Source organism: Alosa pseudoharengus, unplaced genomic scaffold (assembly GCF_046254945.1).
Source record: "Alosa pseudoharengus isolate Yale_2024_CS ecotype anadromous, Long Island Sound unplaced genomic scaffold, YU_APseudo_1.1 YU_APseudo_1.1_scf_21, whole genome shotgun sequence".
Lineage (NCBI taxonomy): Eukaryota > Metazoa > Chordata > Actinopteri > Clupeiformes > Clupeidae > Alosa > Alosa pseudoharengus.
The window spans coordinates 31,592,046-31,615,946 of NW_027468674.1; the positions used below are offsets into that span (position 1 = coordinate 31,592,046).

General features: G+C 46.4%; 1 protein-coding gene across 1 annotated transcript; it reads right to left on the bottom strand.

Moving 5' to 3' along the window:
• Positions 1-23,704, bottom strand: katnip (katanin interacting protein). Its single transcript, XM_076298634.1, has 29 exons — positions 23,565-23,704; positions 22,753-22,796; positions 21,774-21,847; positions 20,776-20,966; positions 20,219-20,304; positions 19,466-19,567; positions 19,221-19,337; positions 18,345-18,552; positions 17,502-17,630; positions 16,735-17,117; positions 16,240-16,358; positions 15,950-16,052; positions 14,160-14,369; positions 13,809-13,946; positions 12,493-12,765; positions 11,687-12,305; positions 9,297-10,034; positions 8,289-8,500; positions 7,827-7,902; positions 7,389-7,566; positions 7,135-7,300; positions 5,892-6,049; positions 5,580-5,644; positions 4,872-4,982; positions 4,004-4,143; positions 3,800-3,901; positions 2,890-3,047; positions 1,383-1,468; positions 1-1,281 (listed from the first exon to the last, which is right to left on the bottom strand). Exons 1-29 carry the CDS (start codon positions 23,569-23,571, stop codon positions 1,223-1,225), a joined length of 5,052 nt encoding a protein of 1,683 aa, XP_076154749.1. The 5' UTR covers positions 23,572-23,704; the 3' UTR covers positions 1-1,222.
• Between the last annotated feature and the right edge of the window lie 197 nt (positions 23,705-23,901).

Genomic DNA, 23,901 nt, shown 5'->3' on the forward strand with positions numbered 1-23,901 from the left:
CATGTTTTAAATGAATCTTTATTGAGTAATGACTGCATTACATTGACCATTATTTTGGGATTTTTTAAAAAAGACTGAAAGATATTGTTTATATGAACACAGAACATTTAAAGGATGCCTTTATTATAAGCTCCAGCTGACACTTAAATTCTTAACAAAACCGCTTTTTCAAAAACCAGCATCCCCAAAAAAGTTTCTCATATAGAATATTCTGAATGTCAGTAGTACTGAGAGTAGGGGAACTTGGAATGGAACACAATATATACACACGCATACAACTAAACCGCTTGTGTGTGCGCACACAAACACACACACACACACAATCACTAAGGTGGTCCATTCTGAGAACTGAATGACACTGAAATACAGTTTAACTTAATGAATAAACTATAGCTTTAAACGTTGAACACATTTTGAGGTATATATATCCAGTGCTTGCATATATTGTATAGTGTATATACAAAATTCTCACTAGCACTACTACCTAGCAAAGAAGTAATGCTGAGTCACATATGCCACGCACAGCAACACATTCTACACACTGTCCTTCTGTGTGCCCTTATCAATATATGTATTGGCAATAACAGCACAATTATATATGCATGAACACATTTCACATTAATTGGGGTGAAGCTGGCTCAAATATTTATAAAAACCAGACATTTGGTTGAATGAACTGACTGAAAGCACGTAGATGTACAGTGCGGAGAAGGGCACTTAGATACAGAACCTTACCTGCTCTTGGGAGTACAGAGAAACAACACAATCTTATTAAAGTGATCTAGACAACAAATTATTGAGCATATGTACACAAGTATACGCACATGTATCTTACATATAGATACAGCAGCATTTGAGAGAGAGAGAGTGAGACACTGTAGAAATCAGTCCCATCTCAAATGCTTGCCAGTGAGTGTCTGAATATGGAGATGAACATTAATAAATGTCCCTGATTGTGCATTTTTCACTCAAAAACACACCCTTGTGCAAGGATTTTTGTGCCATAGTAGGCCACCCGAGCAGAATAACATCAGCCTTCATTAGCTTCAGAAGTTCTTCAGTAGCTATTATTACCATGTGATTGGCTGTTTCCTGAAAGGCACAGCAGTTTGTGAGGACTCATCCAGTGAGCACAGGTAATGGGCATGTGATTTAAGTCACGTGAGCCTAGTGTCTAACAACTATAAGACCTGTCACTTGCCCACACTCCATCTCTCCACCTTTAGTATCTTCTCTTCCCCAGCTTTCCTGTGTCTGTCATACATGTTTTGGGACGAAGGGCTGAGGATGGAGAAAGCAGTGTATGTCATCAGTAACAGTAGGCAAATCCTCTGTCAAATAAAAAGAAACTGTAAGACACAAAACGTATCTCTATCTCTCACCTGGATCAGCATTCGTTTTTCGCCTGTGTTGATGGACTATCTGATTTTCATTGGTCATCTTCACATCCTGGTCTTCCACATGGTTGCTGTGCCAACAAAATACATTCTGGTAAGGAATGCAAGCTAAACAGCAATGTTGTGTTGGATTACAGTTCCTATGGCCAACTGTTATTGGCACTAGAACTTTTGGCATGCACCATCATGGTCGCCGACAACCACAAGAACTATTGTGTCCGAGAGGATAATGAAAAAAAAACCCAACAACATTTAGGGACAACACCTAGAGCCACTGGAGAGGTTAAACTGGGGTAGGGGGAGATTGGAGGCAGGGACACTGGGTTGTCACGTCACTGGACAGAGAGGTCACAAGGTCAGATGTCCATCATGGATGGAGCCACACTGTACAAAGGGGGTTACTTCACAAACAGAGAAAAAACTATGGATAGCAATGTCTCTGTTACTTACTGCTTACGATGCTTGCTCTTTTGAGAGCTACGAGAGGAACAACACACCTGTCACTTATGTAGGCTTCACACATGCTCATAATGTACTTTTTTTAGAAACACACATCTGTTGCGTAATCACTAAGCAAAAGCCATGACCTCTAAAGCCAGGTCAGAGCCACCATAGTCTCTCTCTCTCTCACTCACACACACTCACTCACTCACAGTGTATTTAGTACTCTAGCAGATAATATTCACGTAGAAATTTGCACTCTATCAGATAATATTTACATGTCGATGATCACTTGGAAAAGATGTGGGATTATTTTGTTAGAGGCCTTGCTATTTTATGTTAGAGGCCTTTTCTATATGTGTTCATCTCTGCTCATTGTGCTTGTGAAATGGGAAAGGTGCCCAATGCTATAGAATGGGATATAGAGGTCCCATTTATCTGAGGCCTCTAGGAGCCAGGTAGGGAATGGCTGTCAGAGTTAACTTACAGTGTTACCACTATAGAGATGCCTGCAACGTAGGCCAAATGCCAGACAGTGATGGTCGCCATGCACACAGTTCTCTTATGACAAGTTAACATAGACTCTGGTTTCAACTGGTTTTGAAATGGATGAGATATGTATTGTCTGAGTCACGTTTGCTTGGCTGCAGATTCTGAAAGATTCTGTTTAGATGGTATAAAATGGATCTGAGTTTTCTGTGTCTTTAGATCTTGAGGGTATGACTACCTGATGGTCTCCCGTACTGTAATAAAGCTCTTTGCTGAATTTCAAGCATCACCAAACGACTCCGTCTGACTTAGTGCCTCGTAGTAATTTTTAATACGACAGTTGTTGTAGGTTTTATCATTGATATAAATGAACGAATAGGCATATAACATTACAGAATGTTATCTTTGGTTAACTTAATATAATTAGTATTCTTATTTTTTTCAGCTTCCTCCTGTGTTTTTAAGTTGCTTCTACTTTTCTACTAAACTGAAATATCTGCAAAAAGTGCTGTAAAAAACAGAGTAAAACGACAAATATAATTGATAATTTATGTTGACCAACCTGATGATGGTGTTCTTCTCGCGTTGAGCGATGTGTGTGTTGTTGGTGAAGAGGATGGTGTGGTATGGCACTACTGGGTCACATGTGGGCAGGATCCCCCTCACTATGCTCACGCAGTCAAGGATGCCGTTATACACCAGCAGGTCATCTACAAGCAGCTACACACACACACACACACACACACACAGAAATAAACATTATTCTTTCATTAATTCACTGATGTCAACATGTTCTGTGTCATAACTTGATGAATCTTTACATTTGATAAATACAGAGTTCTTTGTGTATCAATATCTCAGTAATAATATGCTTAATTAATCACTCTAATCATGATGCACATATTCACTAGGACCAGTTCCATTTTCCACTTGTTTCAGATGGAGACAGTCAGCTAAACCTTATCTGTGATACTAGCTGCAGGGTAAAACAAGAGCTTTATTGGGAATGTGGTTTGGGAATGTGGTTTGTGATTTGTGGGACTGCATCTCCTGTGACCCCCCCCCCCCCCCCCATTACTCTCTTCCTTGCCATCCTTCTCATACGGTCTCCCTCTCCCAAGGGTGTAAAGCCCAAGGTCACGGACTATGGAAAAATACCAGGCACTGCCAATGCCTGGGTGCTCAGCCAACCAGCTGTATCTGATTTTAGTATTAAAAATATCAAAATAACAAACAACTCCCGCAGGAAGGGCTAATTCAAGGCCGTGGCTTCTTAAGGATGCTTTTTTCTACAGCTGCAACCAATTATTTAAGCTGAGACTGTTATTTTGACTCCCAAAGCAAAACTGTTAACGTCAGAGGACTTGTAAGTAAACCTGGTCAGTAAAACTTTAGATTTAGACTTTGTTGTTTATCCAAAGCCTTGAGACAATGCTGAAAATCTGAATAAAGCCAAGACTGCCTATATGTACCCCAAACTCCTTGACCCCTCTTTGTGGCGTCTTGGAATAATTCCACAGCTTGATCATGGACACAGTCATGGGCTGGTCAAAAATCACATACACCCGATTCACCTGCAGGAGATACACATAAACCCAAAAGCACAGGTTACTTCGGGACCCACGAGCAAAAACATATTCTTTAAACACACACACACACACACACACACTGCTCACCAGCCCAGGAAGTACAGGAGCGAGCCACATGTGCCGGCCGTCATGTGTGTTATTGATTCCGTCCACCAGTTTATCAGGCGTGCGCACGTCTCCACTCACACTGTCCAGCACATTCACACTGTCTGGGAACGCTGCAATGTCTGACAGCAACCGTTAAAGACCAAAGCACACAAACAAGCCCAACCATAGACAGACACACACACATCCTTTTCTACCACCAGAGGGCCCTGTTTTGTACTACAGTCATTTCCTGTGTATTAGCCACATTGTGTATAAACCGCAGGACAGTTTCTCTCTGTATGCACTTCCTATAACAGACAATCCATACTGGCACTGCAATGGGAAGTGTATGAGCATGTGTGAACTTGGTTGTTTTTATGTTTAGGGACATGGAGATAGAGTGTGTGTCTTATGTTTAGGGACATGGAGATAGAGTGTGTGTCTTATGTTTAGGGATATGGAGACAGAGTGTGTGTCTTATGTTTAGGGACATGGGGACAGAGTGTGTGTCTTATGTTTAGGGACATGGAGACAGAGTGTGTGTCTTATGTTTAGGGACATAGAGACAGAGTGTGTGTCTTATGTTTAGGGACATGGAGACAGAGTGTGTGTCTTATGTTTAGGGACATAGAGACAGAGTGTGTGTCTTATGTTTAGGGATATGGAGACAGAGTGTGTGTCTTGAGCAAGTGGTATGCTCCTCCGTGTACATTTCCGCGTGTCGAAGACGTGCATCATTGAGGCGGGGTCCCAATTGTTGGGAGGCCCATAAAACCGCCCCACATGCGCGTTGATGACACAATTCTCATCACGCGCCGCGCCTGCATGGGACACAGACGTAGGAGCCTGTCACAACCTTTAAGGATACTGTTGTCGCTGAGGGGGATCTTCTGGTCGTTGTGGTCGTACAGCTCAATGCCGTTCAGGCCGATATAGTAGGGGTCACCCCACGTGGTCAGCAGCTGCAGCTGAAAGATGACTGGAGGAGAGGTGAAGGAGAACAAGCCCACAGCTCCGCCATAGCAGCTGAGCCACATTCCCTAGCGTTGCTCATCACACTCAACTCTTACAATACTTCTACATTACAGCTGCTGTTGTTGTCTATTTCAACACTGTATATTCTACTTTGTTAAATTCAACTTTAAACACAAACCTCTAACTTTTATCTAGCCATTTTTCAAGCCATTTTCTGTTTCCATTTGAAATAGGTTTGTGACATGGTCATGTAATCTAAAGTAGCTTTCAATATTTTGGCACACACATGGCACTCTTCACCTAAATGTACAGATACAAAACTCATGTTCAGTTCCATTTAGTCTGTAATGTATGGTATTCTTCAGAACCACATTTATGTGCTACAGGCAATAGTAAGCTGCATATTTTTCTCAGTTTTTCAGTATAATGTATGTATGTCAATTTAAATCATGCAACTAAATTTAAATGTAGATGTCTACATTATATATATACACAAATAAACTTTGTTTTAACTCTACTGTCAGCTGCTGGCTCTCCACTGTGTTGTGTGATGCATTGCAATGTAAATGTGTATGATGCGCGGGGCATGAGCTAAGGATACATCCGCAGGGCATGAGTGGAGCTTCATAATCCATACTGGCTTCTTCCCTTTGGCACGAGCTCCCGCTACAGATTACACAACACACAGCATGTTAATCCCACCCATACGTCTCTTCAATCTCATGTAGATATCAATGCATATGGTGTGGTTCTGTTGTGTGGCGTGTACAGTTGTGCATAATCTATTTGTGTGTGTGAGACAGTCCGGCATTTATCGGTGTGCCATAGGAATCTGTATACTGTATTAGAAACTGTACTATACTGGAAATATCAGCATGAATGTAGGAAAGATCCTCTCATGTGAGGGCACTACCTGTTCATGTGTGTGCTAGAGTCCGTGGCCTGCAGGTAGTCGATGAAGAGGATCTCCTGGGCGAAGTCAAAGTGGCAGTGGCCCAAACCCTTCCGCACCAAGAAGCCCTCCGGGGGAGAGATCGTCACATCGTCCACGGTTACGTGCATCACCTTTACCTGCGTGCACCAGAATCAGAGCTGAACAATTTGGGGAAAATATCTAATCGCGATTTATCTGACAGATAGCAATTGCGTATTGATTTGCGATAAAATCAAGCTTCAACTCAATATTCACTATATAATACATTTCACAAATGACAAATGACTCACTACTTCTGGCCTTTACTGTTGTACACTCATCGTACTTCTGGCCATGGTGATTTTTAAAATGCTCATTGTACTCACAAATCATCGAGTCGTGAGCTGCATGATTAATTGTGGCCTTTGCGAATTGCTAATTAGTTCAAATTGAGATTTTGATGAATCTTTCAGCCCCAGCCAAAATTTCAGTTTTCCTCGTCTTGCTCCATACTCATAGCTATTCCAAATGTTCTATGCCCCCCCTCCCCTTACACCCTTTGGTCATTATGTGTTATCTCTCTGTTTCCTGTTGCCCTGCATAAAAACCTGTCACGTAGCAGCATGTCACACATGCAAACTGCTATTTAATCCACAGGACTGCTCCAATACTGCTATTCTTTACACTGCTACTGTGCAGTAATCCACAGGATGCATAAGCTGCTCTATCACTCATGGACACTCCTTTCATACAGTAGTACAGAAAGAGGCCTGTTTCAGAGATGTGCTGCAGGCTGTGCTGTGCTGTGGGCTGTGCTGTGCTGGGGGCTGTATTGAGCTGTGCTGTGCTGCAGACTGTGCCGTGCTGTGCTGCAGACTGTGCCGTGCTGTGCTGTGCTGGGGGCTGTATTGTGCTGTGCTGTGCTGCAGACTGTGCCGTGGGCTGTATTGTGCTGTGCTGTATTGTTCTGTGCTGTGCTGTGCTGTGCTGTGCTGTGCTGTGCTGTGCTGTGCTGTGCTGTGCTGTGCTGTGCTGTGCTGTGCTGTGCTGTGCTGTGCTGTGCTGTGCTGTGCTGTGCTGTGCTGTGCTGTGCTGTGCTGTGCTGTGCTGTGCTGTGCTGTGCTGTGCTGTGCTGTGCTGTGCTGTGCTGTGCTGTGCTGTGCTGTGCTGTGCTGTGCTGTGCTGTGCTGTAGGCATGCTGTACTGTGCTGTGCTGTGCTGTGCTGTATTGTGCTGTGCTGACCCCTCTGTAGGTATCCTCCGGTGACTTGTTGTAGTTCCACACCCGGAGCCCGGTGAGTGTGTGTGCCGTGGGCAGCTGCACGGTGAGCCGGTGCTCGGCGCCGGGGCTGAACGGGATCAGCCACATATGCTCGTCGTCCGTGGTGATGTTCTGGCCATCAATCAACCTGCAGGGAGGGGCATGCATGATTGAGTTCCCTCCCTCTCACAGAGGAGAGAAGCAAAGCAGGCAGAGGGGAGAGGAGAGACACTGACTTGTCCAGGGTGCGGAGGTCGTTGCTGTGGTCGGGCAGGTCGTTGAGGTCGCGTGGCGATGCGTCCAGCATGGCGATGTCCAGGGGGATGCTCTGGCCCTCCTGGCTGACCACCTCTAGCCCCGTCAGGCCCAGGTAGTGCACATCTCCCCAGGTCTCGCTCAGGGTCAGCTCCAGCGCTGCACACATCACACACACCATCAGTCCACGCTTGTCCTCTTCTGTCTTAACTCAGTCATTTCATATAGTTTACACTGTACTATACCTTGTGATTAAACTAAACTTTCTCAATCATTCTAACCATTTGCAGTCTACCAGTGCTTTGAGCTTTTTGTTTGCTTTCTAGCGCTGTTTTAAGGGACGATGCCTGTAGTTTTAGGAGAAGCTACACCAGCTTTTGGAAGAGGTGTGGAAGATGCTGAAACAGAGTGGCACTCACTTGTCCCCGTGTACACCCCTGGTGTGGGCTGGATGTCGTGGGTGCCTTCAGAACGCGGGCTCACCCGCAGATCCAGCTGTGAGCACAAAGCCAGAAAGAGTCATGCAAAATGACAGTTACTCCTGTGGGGAGACTCTAGCCTAACTTATTCATACACACACACACACAGATACAGATACAGATACAGACACACACACACACACAGACACAGACACAGAGACACAGACACAGACACAGACACAGACACAGAGACACAGACACAGAGACACAGACACAGACACAGAGACACACACACACACACACACACACACACACACACACACACACACACACACACACACACACACACACACACACACACACACACACACACACACACACACACACACACACACACACACACACACACACACACACACACACACACACACACACACACACACACACACATCTGTGTCTCACCGGCTGCTCGTCCTCTCTGAAGCCGGCCTGGGTGAAGGGTCTCTCCTCTCCCTCCCCGTCGGCCGTGCGCGGCCGCTGCAGCTCCTCCTCCACCACGCCGGGCGCCGCCTCCTCCCCCCTGCTGTCCACAAAGGTCTGGTCGAAGCGAGACATGGCCTCCAGGATGGCATCATCCGTGGTAAACAAGATGGTGTCTCCAAACTGGTCCAGTCCTGGGAGAGGAACACATTAAGAGCGGCAGACAAGACAGAGAAGAGAGATGGGAAATGTGCTCATGTTCTGCTTGGGTTACCATAGATTTAGTCATGACAAACATCTGTCTGGCCACTAAACAATGAGTATGAGACTCTTGGAGTGAATAGAGGTGCATGTCTTGAAAAGTGAATCCAACACAATGCACAAAATCAACTTTTTTTGTTCAAAGTTACATTTCTGGGGCTTTTAGGCCTTTATTTAATAGGAGAGTGATTAGTGGACAGGAAAAGAGTAATGACTAGCTTGACGTAGCCAGACACAAATTCTTCAGAATCAGAGTCTGTTAACACGTCATTTGGATTTGATTATGGGGCGCGTGTTTCAACCTAGCCTGAAAGCCAGCCCTTAATTTACCCCTCCCACAAAGTGAGGATGTCAAATGCCTTAATCGCTGTTTTCTGTTTGTCTTTTTATTGCGTCAATGTCTTAGATAACAGACGCGATAGCAGAATCTAATTGTCTTGCTTCTCCGGCGGAGGTGATTTTGTTGTGAACAGAATCAACTCAAGCACGCTCAGGTGACGTAGATGACTGCTACACTGTTGCTCATCTGTCCCTCATCCTATGAAGCCCGCCCAAATGATTTGATTGGCCCGAACACATCCTATTTAGGTATAGAGACTTCTCAATGGAGCAACTCCAAACTGAATTTCCTATCTTTAATTTTTTGGGCTGGCTTCTAGTCTAATAAATGACCTTCGGATGGACTCAAACCTGGGACCTGTGGGGCACTGGGTGTGTGTGGGTGCCTACCTCCAGACAGGGTGCCCGAGGCCTTGGCGATCTCCCCCCTGAAGATGCACCTCCCGTCCAGGCTCATCTCCACTTCGCGGGCGCCCCGGAACGAGTGGATGCGGGACTTGTTGTAGTTCCAGACGCGCACCATGGCCAGGCGGTGCACGCTGCCCAGGTCCAGCTCGATGACGTGCTGCCGGCCCGGCGTGAAGGGCGCCAGCCACAGGTGCATGTCGTCCTGCGTGCGGTTGACGCCGTCGATCAGGTTGGCCACCACGCGCGGGTCCTTGCCGTACGCCGGCAGGATGTTGATGTCCGGCGGGTTGGCGCTGATGCGCGCAGGCTTGACCGGCTCGCCCGTGGCACTGAACACCTCCATGCCGTTGAGGCCGACGTAGTGCCGGTCGCCCCACGTGGACAGGATGCTGACCACCAGCGTCTGGCCCTGCGGCAGCACGGGGATCTCAAAGTCCTCCTCATCCCGGAAGTCTGGCGGGTCATCCTCCGGCTCATCGGGCACTGGGGCTGCCGGCAGGGGTCCGAGCGGCGAGGGGCGCGTCAAGGCGTGCTCGTGGGAGCTCTGCCGCTGCAGGAACTCGGCGAAGACGTCGCCCTCGTACGCCATGTTGGAGATGCGCCCGCGCTGCCTCTGGTTGAACTTGGTGAGCGAGTCCCAGGACTCCATGAGCGAGTCCTCCTGCTCACTCGGCCAGTGGGAGCGCTGCCTACGCACCGCCCCCAGCACTGGACCCAAACCTGACACACACACACACGCACGCACGCCGCACACACACGCACGCATACACACGCACACACACACGCACACACACACACATGCACGAGTCTGGTGAGCTAACACAGACTGGTGAAGTACTGCATAGACAACAGTTTATCATATCATATCATCAAGAAAGAGAGGACTCATCTGGAGGTGGCTATTACTATGGAGACACAGAATGAGTCAGAAAAGATATTTTCAGGTATTCAGTGATCCATTATCAGCACAACTTATCCCAGCCAGGTTTGCTCTTAGCATGGGCGCCCGTTCTCCACCTGAGGCATATGGCACTTCACACAGATTAGTGGGAGCAGCTGCTGCTGTTAGTCGCACCTGCCTGCTCAACTCCATGTTGGATACGTTGGAACTCATTTACCGTGTATGGGGAACGAAATGCCATTATCTGGGTAACCCTGTGACTTTTGAATACAATGACCCCTCAAATAGGAAATCCTGAATGAAAATGCTTAAAATTTTGCACAAAACATTTTAAGTCAAATCATTGTTGAAATGTTAGCATTGCTCTGAGAGCTTCATATGTCGATGTTTACATTTCTCCCTTGATTAGGAGAGTGTCCACTTTTAATTTGCATCACATACACAGCGGCTGGACATGTGTTCATTATCCCAGTTTCGCACTCTGCATCCAACAACAAGGCAGTATTGTATTCAACCAACATTTGGAACCCTGCAGCAATGCTTTGAAGAGGGCGAGAGGAAGAGAGGAAGAGAGAGAGAGAGAGAGAGAGAGAGAGAGAGAGAGAGGGATGAAAAAGAGACTTGAGAGTTGAGTTGAAAGGAAACACAGCTATGGGCAAGAGCATCAGGGCTGCCCTGCTCTCAGTCCTTCTGGAGTTAAAGGTACACTATGCAAGATTTTCACCTTTGTGAAGCCAATTTGATGGTAAACAAACTTGTAATAGGCGAATCGTTCACCTAGCATAGCTATACAGCATAGATGTAGCGAGTCCCTACCGAGAAAACCAGCCATGCAACTTCTAAGAACGACGGCCCGCCAAATCTCGCGAGAATCGTAAAACATTACCTTGTCAGTAGATATAGCTCTTTGGAGATAGTTTTTGCCTGTTGTTAATCCCTCTTAAGTTTGCTATTTACAATAGCAGAGTAACATATAAATACATCGCGACTCTAGAGGGAGCTCTACAGTCGCCAAAAATACCTAAAGCTGCATAGTGTTGCTTTAAGTATGCCAACTTGCTTCAGTTTGCCTCTGAGGGATGGAGTCTCTTACATCACTAGTTATGAAAGCGGCCTGCTGGACTGGACTTGTGGGTGCCATGTCTAACTGCGCTGGATTACTCAGACTGTGGAAGGCAGGCCAGACTGAAAGTCAGCCGCCATCCTAATTTCATTTCACACTGGACTAAAATATCTCATCACACACAAAACACAGAGCAGCCGTTTCGCACTCTGCATCCAACAACAAGGCAGTTTTGTATTCAACCCACATGTGGAACCCTGCAGCAATGCTTTAAAGAGGACGAGAGGAAGGAGAGAGAGAGAGAGAGAGAGAGAGAGAGAGAGAGAGAGAGAGAGAGAGAGAGAGGGGGATGAAACAGTGAGACATCCAGTGAGCGAGAGACTAATGGTAGGCTTCAGTGGCTCTAACCTGTAGTGCTGGTGCTGCTGGTCAGCTCTGAGTTCTGACCGATACCTTTGGCTCCTCCCCGTGACGAGCCTCTCCTCCCACTGACCGGCCGGTCTAGCCGCTCACAAAAGTCCTCCAGCAGGTCCGACCCCAGATCCCGATCTGGCCGAGCCCTCTCCTTCTCCCTCTCTTTCTCCCGGTCCCGTTCGGGCCGTATGTCCAGGCCCAGCTCTGAGTCTAGGTCCAGGGAGTCGGCGCTGAACTCGGAGCTGGTGCCCCTCTGCGGCCGGCCGGGTTTGGGCCTCTGGGCCGAGCCCTGGCACACGCGGCCCGGGTGGCACGCCAGCTCCGGCAGCACCGACGAGCTCTTGGGCTCCGAGCGCGCCAGCCACAAGGGCCGCTCGCGATCGCGCTCCCTCTCCCTCTCTCGCTCCCTCTCAAGCCCCGCCCCAGAGGCCTCCAGTCCCGCCCTCCCCGAGGGGTTGAGCCAATCGGGAGTGCGGCCGGAGGGCTGCGTGGTCACCGTGCGTGGCCCCTCCTCGGGCAGCGCCGGCGTGGGCGACTCGGCGTCCAGAGGGTGCGTGTCCAGCTCCAGCGAGTCCTTCTGCATGGCTGCTGCTCGGGGCTCTGGCAGGGCCGGCTGCACAGGGACACAGAAGCAGCCTCAATATTTCATGCATCACAACACTGCAATTCATCCAAATGAGACCTGCTCCTCACACTGCTAAGCAAATCAGACGAATGCTATGAGACTGTGGTTACTAAGTGACTGAATGTTAAATCTCTAGCACTGACTGTGCCTTCAAAAATGCCCGGGGACTCCCTACCTTGCTTGTTTCTATCTGGGCTTTTGGTTGGTTGTTGCGGGTGCTGACTTCCTGGTTGGTCTGGGTGTCATGGCTCTGTGGGCTGCAGCCCCTCAGGCTGTGTGAGGATGTGACGGGGCTGGGAGTGTTGCAGTCTGGGAGCTGTAGTTCCTGCAGGTCGATGGCCGTGCTGTAGTCAAACACAGAGTTTCCACAGCCCTTCTGCAGCTCCCCCTCAAAGACCAGCGTGCTGTTTACATAAAGCCTCACATGACGAGCGCCTATGTCCAGATCCTACAATGCATAAACACAGACAGACAGACAGACAGACACACACACACACACACACACACACACGCATGCACACACACCACAAAAAGCTTCAACACAGAGTCGGCACCACAGAGCTTCAAAGACATACATCCAAAAACATAGCAGATGATTTCCTCTGAGCTGACCATAGCCCATGACTGGCTCTTAGTGCTACTGACCTGTGGCCTTCACATGTCAGTCTAGCTACAGGCTACAGTTCACCTGCACCTAGCGGCACTCCAGCCCAAGATACAGTAAGTTATTCAGAGCACTCAGAGCTGGCCATCAAACAACACATCCACATAATTGCTAAGGTTGCTCACATGGAAACTCATACATAACAAGCTCTACACACACACACACACACACACCCACACACACACACCTAAGAGACACTATCACTTTCTGCATGACTCTTAAATAACACCCCACACTGCAATGACACGGCACCAGAGGAGTGATAAGACAACCCTCTCACCCAGCCAGCTGAAACACACCATGGCTCCTTCACACAGCAAGGCACCTCTAATGCCACAGACCTGGCAGCTAGGCTCACTACACACTCACTAGTTATCAGATGACCTTACCCAACACTGCACAGACACAAACTAATCCAGTCAGCCACAGCATACACACACTCACAGCATACACAGACACAAACTCTCTCAGAGGTACAATGAAATGCACATCCACACCTCAGACCAGCGTAGAGTTCAGCCATGACTGGCTAATACACCCGCGACTTAAGCCCTCCTCTGCTCTGCTCTCAGACAGCCTGGTGCTCTAATTGTGTGTGTGTGTGTGTGTGTGTGTGTGTGTGTGTGTGTGTGTGTGTGTGTGTGTGTGAGAGGGAGAGCGGGTGGGAGGAGCAGGGAGTGCATATGAACCCTCTGTAATCCCTTGAGCTAATCTCCTGCTGTTCCACATTCGGACACACACACACACACACACACACACACACACACACACACACACACACACACACACACACACACACACACACACACACAAACACGCACACTTACATTGAGGCTTCTGTTGTAGTTCCAGATCTTGATGTGTGAGAGGGTGAAGTCTGGAGCGCGCTCGGTGTTCCTCAGGATGAAGTAGAGCTGAACCGGTGGAGGAAATACACACACCCACATGTTCCGCTCCTTAGTGGTCTACACACACACACACACACACACAGAAAATTAAATATCACACAGGAAAAGAGGGAATAATAATAATGGCATCAATTACATGCTTTAGTTGGTCATTGCATAACTTCCATTCATCCTCTGTCCCAATAAATGCATCCACAAACACACACACCACACACACATATACAGTATATAGTACCCATGCACATCAAACATACAAGCGCAGCCACATGCCTTTGTTTTCCCATTGACCAGTGCGCCCAGGTCCCCTGGCTCTTGTGCGTTACGGATGTCCAGGTCGTGGGGCGACACATAAATCTTCCGGTTCTTTCCACAAAAGAACTGCATCTCTGTGAGCCCAACATGCCACGCATTCCCCCAATTGGACAGGATCTCCATGGTTACGTACAGAGTTGGTGTTACCTCTGCAGACGCTTGGCTCCTCTAGAACCATCAGAAAAAAAAGAAAGAAAAAAAAAAACACTTTACGACCTGTGTTTCACTGGATCACCGATCACCCTGCCTGATGAGCAGTGTGTGAGTAGCAAGTTCATATTTGTGTGTGTGACTGTGTGTGTGTGTGTGTGTGTGTGTGTGTGTGTGTGTGTGTGTGTGTGTGTGTGGGGGGGGGGTTGGCACCTCATCAAGATGTTAGTGAGTTTGTTTTGATCTGCAATAAGTGTTTTCTAGAAAACAGATGGCTGATTAGAGAGATGAAATTGGATAGGAATGAAAAACAATAAAACAGGCCTGCTGCTACGACAACAGAAGTGGAGATGCAGTCAGGCATTTGGAGTTGGAGGAATAGGAGACACTGAACACTCGTTTCCATCCATTTTAATTGCCCGTTTCCATTAATATTAATTTTATGCAATCAAGAGTTAATCCACCTCCCTCTAGCAAACCCTAATTTCTTACGATTTATAAGACTGAATGCACATTTCAAGTGATTCCAGTCAGGACTTCTTGTAGTTAAGAATCGTTAAAATGTGCAATAACAAGCTGTCTGGAAATGATCACTGATGTGGTGTGCATGTGTGCAGTGGAGACGAGGCACTAGAGGCTCTGAACCCATAATATCTAACAGAACTGTGATGTAGCCAGACTGTGGCTCTGAACTCATAATATCTAACAGGACTGTAGTGGACACTGACCAGACTGTGGCTCTGAACTCATGATATGGAACAGAACTGTGATGTAGTGGACACTGACCAGACTGTGGCTCTGAACTCATGATATGGAACAGAACTGTGATGTAGTGGACACTGACCAGACTGTGGCTCTGAACTCATGATATGGAACAGAACTGTGATGTAGTGGACACTGACCAGACTGTGGCTCTGAACTCATGATATGGAACAGAACTGTGATGTAGTGGACACTGACCAGACTGTGGCTCTGAACTCATGATATGGAACAGAACTGTGATGTAGTGGACACTGACCAGACTGTGGCTCTGAACTCATGATATGGAACAGAACTGTGATGTAGTGGACACTGACCAGACTGTGGCTCTGAACTCATGATATGGAACAGAACTGTGATGTAGTGGACACTGACCAGACTGTGGCTCTGAACTCATGATATGGAACAGAACTGTGATGTAGTGGACACTGACCAGACTGTGGCTCTGAACTCATGATATGGAACAGAACTGTGATGTAGTGGACACTGACCAGACTGTGGCTCTGAACTCATGATATGGAACAGAACTGTGATGTAGTGGACACTGACCAGACTGTGGCTCTGAACTCATGATATGGAACAGAACTGTGATGTAGTGGACACTGACCAGACTGTGGCTCTGAACTCATGATATGGAACAGAACTGTGATGTAGTGGACACTGACCAGACTGTGGCTCTGAACTCATGATATGGAACAGAACTGTGATGTAGTGGACACTGACCAGACTGTGGCTCTGAACTCATGATATGGAACAGAACTGTGATGTAGTGGACACTGACCAGACTGTGGCTCTGAACTCATGATATGGAACAGAACTGTGATGTAGTGGACACTGACCAGACTGTGGCTCACGCTGCTGTGACTCTTGAGTTTAGGTGGAGGTTCCACTTCGGATTCGGACTCGATGCGCTCTAGAGCTTTCAACAGCTTTTTCTGTTGACTGAGAGAAGAAAGAGAACCCAATAAACGAGAGGACTGACCTACTCGTATGGGATGTCCAAACAGAGGGGGAGGGCTAAAGCTCTATGATATGGAGTGATGTGCAGCTGGTCACTTTAGCCTAGTGTGCTGTGAGCGGACTGGTGGCTTATGCTGCTTCAGGTCAGTGGGGAGGTGTGGACGGTCACCTGGGGCCCATCAGTGTGATCCTCTGCATGGCTCTCGTCACCCGACTGGCATCATAGTCTTCATCATAGTCATCGTCGTCACCAGGGCAACTCAATCCATTTAATAGATGACCCTTGACCTTAGAAATGGTCAAGATAGGAAAGGAAAAATATTACTACTGCAATATATTCTGTTCATAATGGGGTATAACAATATTACTACTGCAATATATTCTGTTCATAATGGGGTATAACAATATTACTACTGCAATATATTCTGTTCATAATGGGCATACTGAGATTTTATTGGGAGAAAACACTAAGCAAAGTTCAACCTACACATTTAACAGGCTAAACATTTGCACTATTTCAATCCAAATCTTAGACAAATCAAATATTACACAAACAAAAATAAAATAAAGTAATAAAAAAATAAAATAAAATAATCCATTTTACTAGTAAGAAATCAATCACATTATTGGACTTGATAGTAGGTGATGGTGTATTAGGACTCACAGGGCTCCGGCTGAAGAGTTTGTGTTCAGACTGCTGGGGGCTGAGACTCCTGGTCTTTAGCAGCTGTGTGTGAGATCTGGCCACAGGCGTGCGTGCAGGCGATCGTGTGTTGGGGGAGAGTGAGGGCGATTTGGGTGTGGCTGTGTGAGCAAGTGAACAGGGCTCTGGTGTGTGTGCAGAAGACCTCGACTCAGGTGTGTGCTGTCTGCGGTCAGATGAGAGTGTGTGTGACCTGGACTCGGGGGGTGGAGTGTGAGTGGACAAAGGAGTGTTTTCCCTCTGAAGAGCCTGGAACACACGGCTGACAGTCTCCTCAGGATCTCTGTTCTCCTGCAGTGGCTTGCGGGCTGCAGACAGGGGGCGCTCTACACGACTGCCAGGACCTGGAGGAGGAGAGATGCTCAATGATGCCACTGAATTTCATGATAGTAATGAGAAATAGAGAGTATAGAGAATATACGGTATGAGAATACATATGAAGATGTATGGTTCCAAAACGCTATATCCACCATTTAAAAATGTCAGTAGAACTGTAATTGGGTATTTGATTGTTATTTGATTTATCTTTACTTAATCAAAAAAGTTGAGGGCCAAGGACCCCCAGCAGTTTGACAGATGTTACCTGAAATACACAATTAAATAGCATGACTTCTTAATGTTTTTAAAAATGGAGATATAGCGTTTTGGAACCAAACTCTTCATATATGCTTCATACAAGTATCTGTGAAAGTGTGTGTGTATGTGGGGTTGGTATGTGGATGACTGACGGGATGAGGCAGTGCTGGTTCTTGAGGCAGGTCTGTCTGGAGCTTTCTTCACCAGCATTGGCTTGGTGGGGACGTAGGCCTCCACGTTCTCTTTTCTCTTCGCTGACAAAGAGCGCTCCACTTTACGACCTGTGAAGGTCAAACACAAAAACACGACGGCTGAAAAAAAGAGATCCCTGACACAGCAAGAAAAGATGCAGCATGCGATACCTTTACAGCATAGTGATAAGCTGAGCACCTAGACAGAACAGCCATGCAATTAACTTCTGTCACAAATGCTTTGATTCAAACATCGGTGGACAAATGCCCTGTCAGATAAGGCACATAACATTTCTGAAGGTATTAGAGTTGCACAATTATTGCAATGGCAATATGAACCAACGCAATTACCTAATCGCACAAGCTTTTGCCACATTTCTGACTTTCATATTAATTTAATCCTCCTTGATTGTGCGACTTCTGGTTGGTGGGTGTGGGTAGCACGTGAGGGGACAGAAATTCTGATTGGTGAGCTTTTTGTGCACTGGGCTTGCTCACCAATCAGGGCTGGCACAAATTAAAGAGACATTTGGAATATCAAACTGAATCAATTCATTGACATTTGAAAATCATATTGCAAATCGCAATAGCTCTCAGAACAATTTGATATTTTCCCCAAATCATGCAACCCTAAAAGGTACGTGAACTAGAGTAACAACCACACAAAATATTTGACCACCTAAGCTGTACTTCAGACAGGAGGCACTAAGTTACAGCAATGAAAGATGAAAACAATATCGGCACATCTGTAATTAAAAACAGCACCATGCAGAGACACATCAATCTAAACTCTTGACCACTGACCACTGGAGGGGCCAAAGTCCAGCACGATGAGGTCTTTTGGCCGCAGCTGGCTGCTGATTGGCTGGCTGGCGGCGAGGCCCAGCTCCTCCAGGCTCTCGCTGCTCTCCTCGCGCTCGATCTGCTCCTCCACCCACTCGTCCTCCGAGTCCTCGCCGGCCGACCCACGACTGCTGCGCCGCACACTCTTCTCCAGGCTACGCCGCAGGACCTGACCCACACACACACACACACACACACACACACACACACACACACACACACAGAGCTCAGATGTGAAGGACAACAAGCTGCTTCACATTTATCTGAATCCAGCCCATACTTCTTTAAACCACTAACAGCACAAATGGCTGTGCGCCTGGTATGGGAAGTGGCCACAATGGAGGGGAAAGCTTCCAGAATAATCTGACAGGCCCGACTACAGCAGCAGGCTGCTCTGATGTCTCTGCATGTTCAATAAGATGCATGACGATGCAGAAGAAATGCAAGCAAGTAGTTCTGCAAAAACTGGTCCCAGGGGCTCCTACCCAAGTACAACCTGGAGGCCATTTTTCTCCTCCCTCTTCTGCCAGTCTAAACATGTTTTCAGTGTAGCATGAATAACTAATGACCAGAAAGAACTGGCCACACCACCTCCACAGCACTGACAACAATCTAGTCTCTAGACTAACAGGCACTGACTCTTCTGTCTAACTCCTGTTGATTTCATATGGAAAGAAACCTAATGTGACACTTCTGCACTGAGGATGAGTGGTGGGAACATTGTGGGTATGCTGACCTTTCCCACACAGTAATCTGACAATGAGGAATACTTGATGATTAACAACTAAGGGCCATCATCCTTGTGGCACATCGGTAATGACTTTGAATGCCACTCACCTTGACCTGGTCCATGTTGAGAAGAACGCGCTCACTGTGGTCAGGCTCAGCTTGGGTCAGACACGACTCAGATCTGCTCCCCAGCGCTCGAGACACTTTACAGTCATCACCTGCACCCTTGCACACAAGGAACAACAGATAGGTGACAAACACTCACCAACACACTGGCTTAGACATACCACTGGACAACACAACATTCTCTCTCTCTCTCACTCCGTCACAAACAGCACAACACTGTCTTCTACCTCCATATTGATGCTCTCGTAGGGCTCAAAGTCAGCAGAGTAGCGTGGCTCTGGTAGGAGCTTCAGACTGGTACCTTCCTCTGTGCGTATGTGAACGGAGTTCTGTGGGGAACATAACAGGAGTCAAACAATCATTATTGGATTGGTCAGATCACAAATGGGATAGAAGTTCTTTTAGATGAAGTACTATGAGTGAGATGTCCAGCACATCTTTTATAGACTGAAGGTCCTTTTTTCACCATTAGGTATGTGCTGTGCATTATATGTATGGAATCTGTTAATGTAATTATTCTGTGTGAGTTCCTTTGCAACGCTTGGAAAACAGCCAACACAATACATCACATAAATAATATACACTGTAATGGACTGCTGCTTGCAGTCAACTCTTATTTACCTTCAATGCACTTTTAAAATAGAGTTAATGGGACAGCATAACAAGATAACCTCCCTCCCATTAGCGGCTTTCAAATGCCATCTAAATGAAGCATACAGTCAATTACAGGAAGCATACACTTTGCTCAGCTTTGTAGTTTATATCCATGGTTTATAAACAGTATGTATCCCTTCCACAGCCAACAGTAGAACCAAGTTTTGTTCCCACTGAACTTGAGTGGGAACAAAAACAATTCCACACCTTGATCTACCGTTTCACAAAGCTCACGTGAAACTATATCTACTTTCCCCGGCTCCAACATTTATATAATATCCAACATTTATGATATATCTATGGATATATGTGAAGGGTGACGTTACCTGCACCCATTCTCTTCTTTGCACTTTGCCTGGTGCGGTATGGCTTCGCTTCAACTCTTTGTCTGTATCACTGCATCTAGAAGCTTCTGTGCAGGCAGAAAATAAACACTCCCTTGAGTGAGAGACAGAAAGGAGTCCAGCAGCACACACATCCGATCTCCCACACACGGGCGGCGCACGCACGCACAAACACACACACACGCACACACACACGCGCACAAACGCACACTCACACTCAGCCATAAGTGGGATCATTGCCCAAGATCCTCACATATTTAGCATCTCCGAGCCAACAAACAAACTGTGAGTCCAGCAGTGAAGAAGTTGATGTAACTCAACCATGTGTGCGTGCGTGTTCTGTAGCCCTTTATGACATGAACATTTTTCTGAGATCATACAGTAGGTGTTACTTATAAGCAAAGTTCCATATGGCTGCATGCACATTTGAGTTTCATAATTTTGTATATTTGTATAATGTGTAATAATAAACATGTGAATTTGTAAAAGCTTTGTGCAGACATGTTATGCCACCTGAGTGCATGTGTGTCCCTGCATACCTGCAGTGTGTGCAGTTCTGGGGCTGGCTGGAGGGGAGGCTGTGGATGTGTGAGGGGACCTCCTGCTGGCTCCAGCGCCTTTATTGTCCGGCTTCTCTGCGTTGGCGCCGTTGATGTAGATGGAGAAGCCCTGCTCCAGCCTCTCCAGTTCAATCTGTTTGGGGTCCTTGGCCCTCAGTCTCTTCAACACCCTGCGGCAACAACACACGCAGGCATTCACACAGAAATATACAACGTTGAGCTACACAATGATCAACACAATGAGTAATCTCAAGCTCAAAGCAAAGATCCTTGATTAACCCTCTCTGCTCAAAGTGTTGTAGTGTTGTGTTGTAGTGTTACAGTTGAGATATCTAACATCTTTGTTGGACATTCATGTATTGTACATATTTCAGGATATGGGGGATGGGGGTTATTTAGTTCTGAGTGCATTGTTTTGTTAATATCTACTCAATGGTTTGGGGAGAGATTTAGCTGCTTGGGGTTCCCTGTTGTCTCTGTCGCTAACACTGCCACACTGACTACAATAATGATTTACTCAGTCTTCCCAGATCCAGGAGTTAAGGGTCACGTGAGTAATGAGTGATGGAGAGAGACTGAAGTCTGATGCCTGAGAGTGTATCTATGCTGATGTGTGTGTGTGTGTGTGTGTGCTCCCTGAGATGTTGTGTTGAAATGGGCCGTAATCAGTGGGCCATTTGAGCTCGCAGTGTCACTGACCACACCGCAGCCTCCACTTAGTATGTCAAGCTGGCCTTCTCAGAAATTGACCAATCAGACCGCCTCAGTGGAGGGAGTAACACTACCTCTTCAGGCCTGAAAATTGTGTGTGTGTGTGTGTGTGTGTATATGTGAGGAGAAGCTTGTGTGTGTGACCGAGCTGCTGTGTGCTAGCGTTTCCGTTCCTGTAATCGAAGATGCCAATGTGACCCCACAGTTAACTCCTTTTTTGTCACGCTTATGTGTGTGTGTGTGTGTGTGTGTGTGTGTGCATGCACCTGTTTTTGTGCTGGAGCGTGATTAAATATTCATCCAGAATCTGCTCTGCTGCAAAGGAATGTTTCTGATCCTCCTATTAGAATACAAACAACAGGTAGGTCAAGTACCTCCATCATCTTTTTGACTACCTAAAAAGCACACAGCTTAATTAAAGGCTTTAGAAAAATGATATAAAGCTGTCTATACCCACAAACTGGGTACCACTGGCATCATAAATCATATGCTGATAAAATGTGACTGACAGAATGTGGTGGTACATAAGGAAGAATGAATACAATGATCTAAACACAGTTTGGTCAGAAGACTTCGAGTCCGAATACGACTTTCAAAAGCTTAGTTCCAATATACCCTACATAGCGGACAAAACTGGTCTCCTCTAGGACACAAAGATTTCTACTGAGTGAAACACATCTTATTGATGCAGGAGCAACAAGAGGGGAGAGAGGAAAGAAGAAACATGCACAAGAGGAGTAGAAAAAAGATCTTACAGGAAGCCTGCCAACCCGCTACAGCATCAGAGAGAAACACCGAAAAGGAATGGCTGCTGGAAAAAGAGAGAGTGAGAGAAAGCAAGAGCAAGAAAAGGAAAGGAAAGCACGGGGAAAGGTGATTGACACTAACGAGGGGGCACAAGATGAGTCATCCGCTTGTTTAAAATGCGAATGTGGGTTTAACCGGTTTCTGCAGTTGTAACCCAGAAAATGTACACGACATGGTCAGCTATGAACATTTTGAAATTCCAGAGGCTGACCTCTTCAACGATTCAAAACCAGTCAACCTTCGTTATCGCTCAGTATGTATTACATAAATCAATAAATTACTTCCAGCATGTCATTATCATTAAATGTAACGTTAGCCTGTGAATAAACAAGATCCATGAGTGATGTAGACAGCCTAGAAATGCATACAATTAAATTCATCACCAGTAACAGGTCAACGCGATAGGAAGAGATTTCACTCAGTAGTTCACGCACTTACCTCTCCATCCATTGGTGATCGGCGAGATTGGCTTTTGGGTGTCCCTGTTACCCCGATTCAGAGGGAGAAAGACGTGCACCATTAGCGTCAGAATTCTTTGCCAAGTCAACCACCGGTATTGTGTTTCAATATTCACAGATTGACTTCAATATCATGACATTTAGTTGCGCGATCAAAGATATAATCGGCTTAACGCACACTGACACCATCCGTTAGCTAACGGTAAGGTCATTTACGACTGCGGCTGACAAATACAGATGTGAACCTAACACAAATGGAACGCACATTCCCGAATTCTTGAGTGCCTCGAAAACACTGTTCACATAGAAACTGTGGTCTACATTTCTTCACAGACAATAAGTGATTTAGTCAAATCACTTATGATCACTTAGTCAAATCATCTTATGACTGCTTGTAAGCCAAACAACTGCCTTGACGTTGGCTAGACAACAAACCCCTTGCTAGCTAACGTTAGTTTTCAAACAGAAATAACAACTGCGTTAGCTAACGCTATCTATCTATGTTGTAGTAAGAGAACCGATATAACGTTACTATCAAAACGAGGAAAGACTTTTATGGCTGCGAGTAAAGTGGCTGCGGTAGATATTATCCATGGTTACAATACTTTAAACAAGCAAATTCACTTGTGAATCAACATAAAATAGTTGATGCTTGACTAGCTCGCTAGTTAGCTAGCATTTTAGCATGCACTTACAGTAGCTTCTACATCACTGCTTCTCGGAGAAACTGAGAAATGTGAATACTTCAAGGGATGCTCCCGCTTGTCTAGCAATCATGAGCTGACAACTTACAATCCATGGCATATCTTTGAATGACGACTATGATGATTCCTGATGGTCCACTGGCCCAGTGAACCAAACCCTTCAGCCTCTCATGTGTCTTCTGTTGTGGAGTTTGTGGTGGTAACTAGGGGAGTGATTGTCCAATAAGAAGTGTGCCTCCACCAAAAGGCACTCCCCTAACAGACCGCGCAGCACAGCAACATCGTTGACATTGACAACATGAAAAAGGTTGAAGTTGTAAGTATTGCCATCGAAAGCCAGTATGCTCGTTGGCAGAATAGGATCATATCCTGAAATGTGAAGGTACAAGAGGTTCGCGTCGCATGGGTAACTTTCATTGTAATAC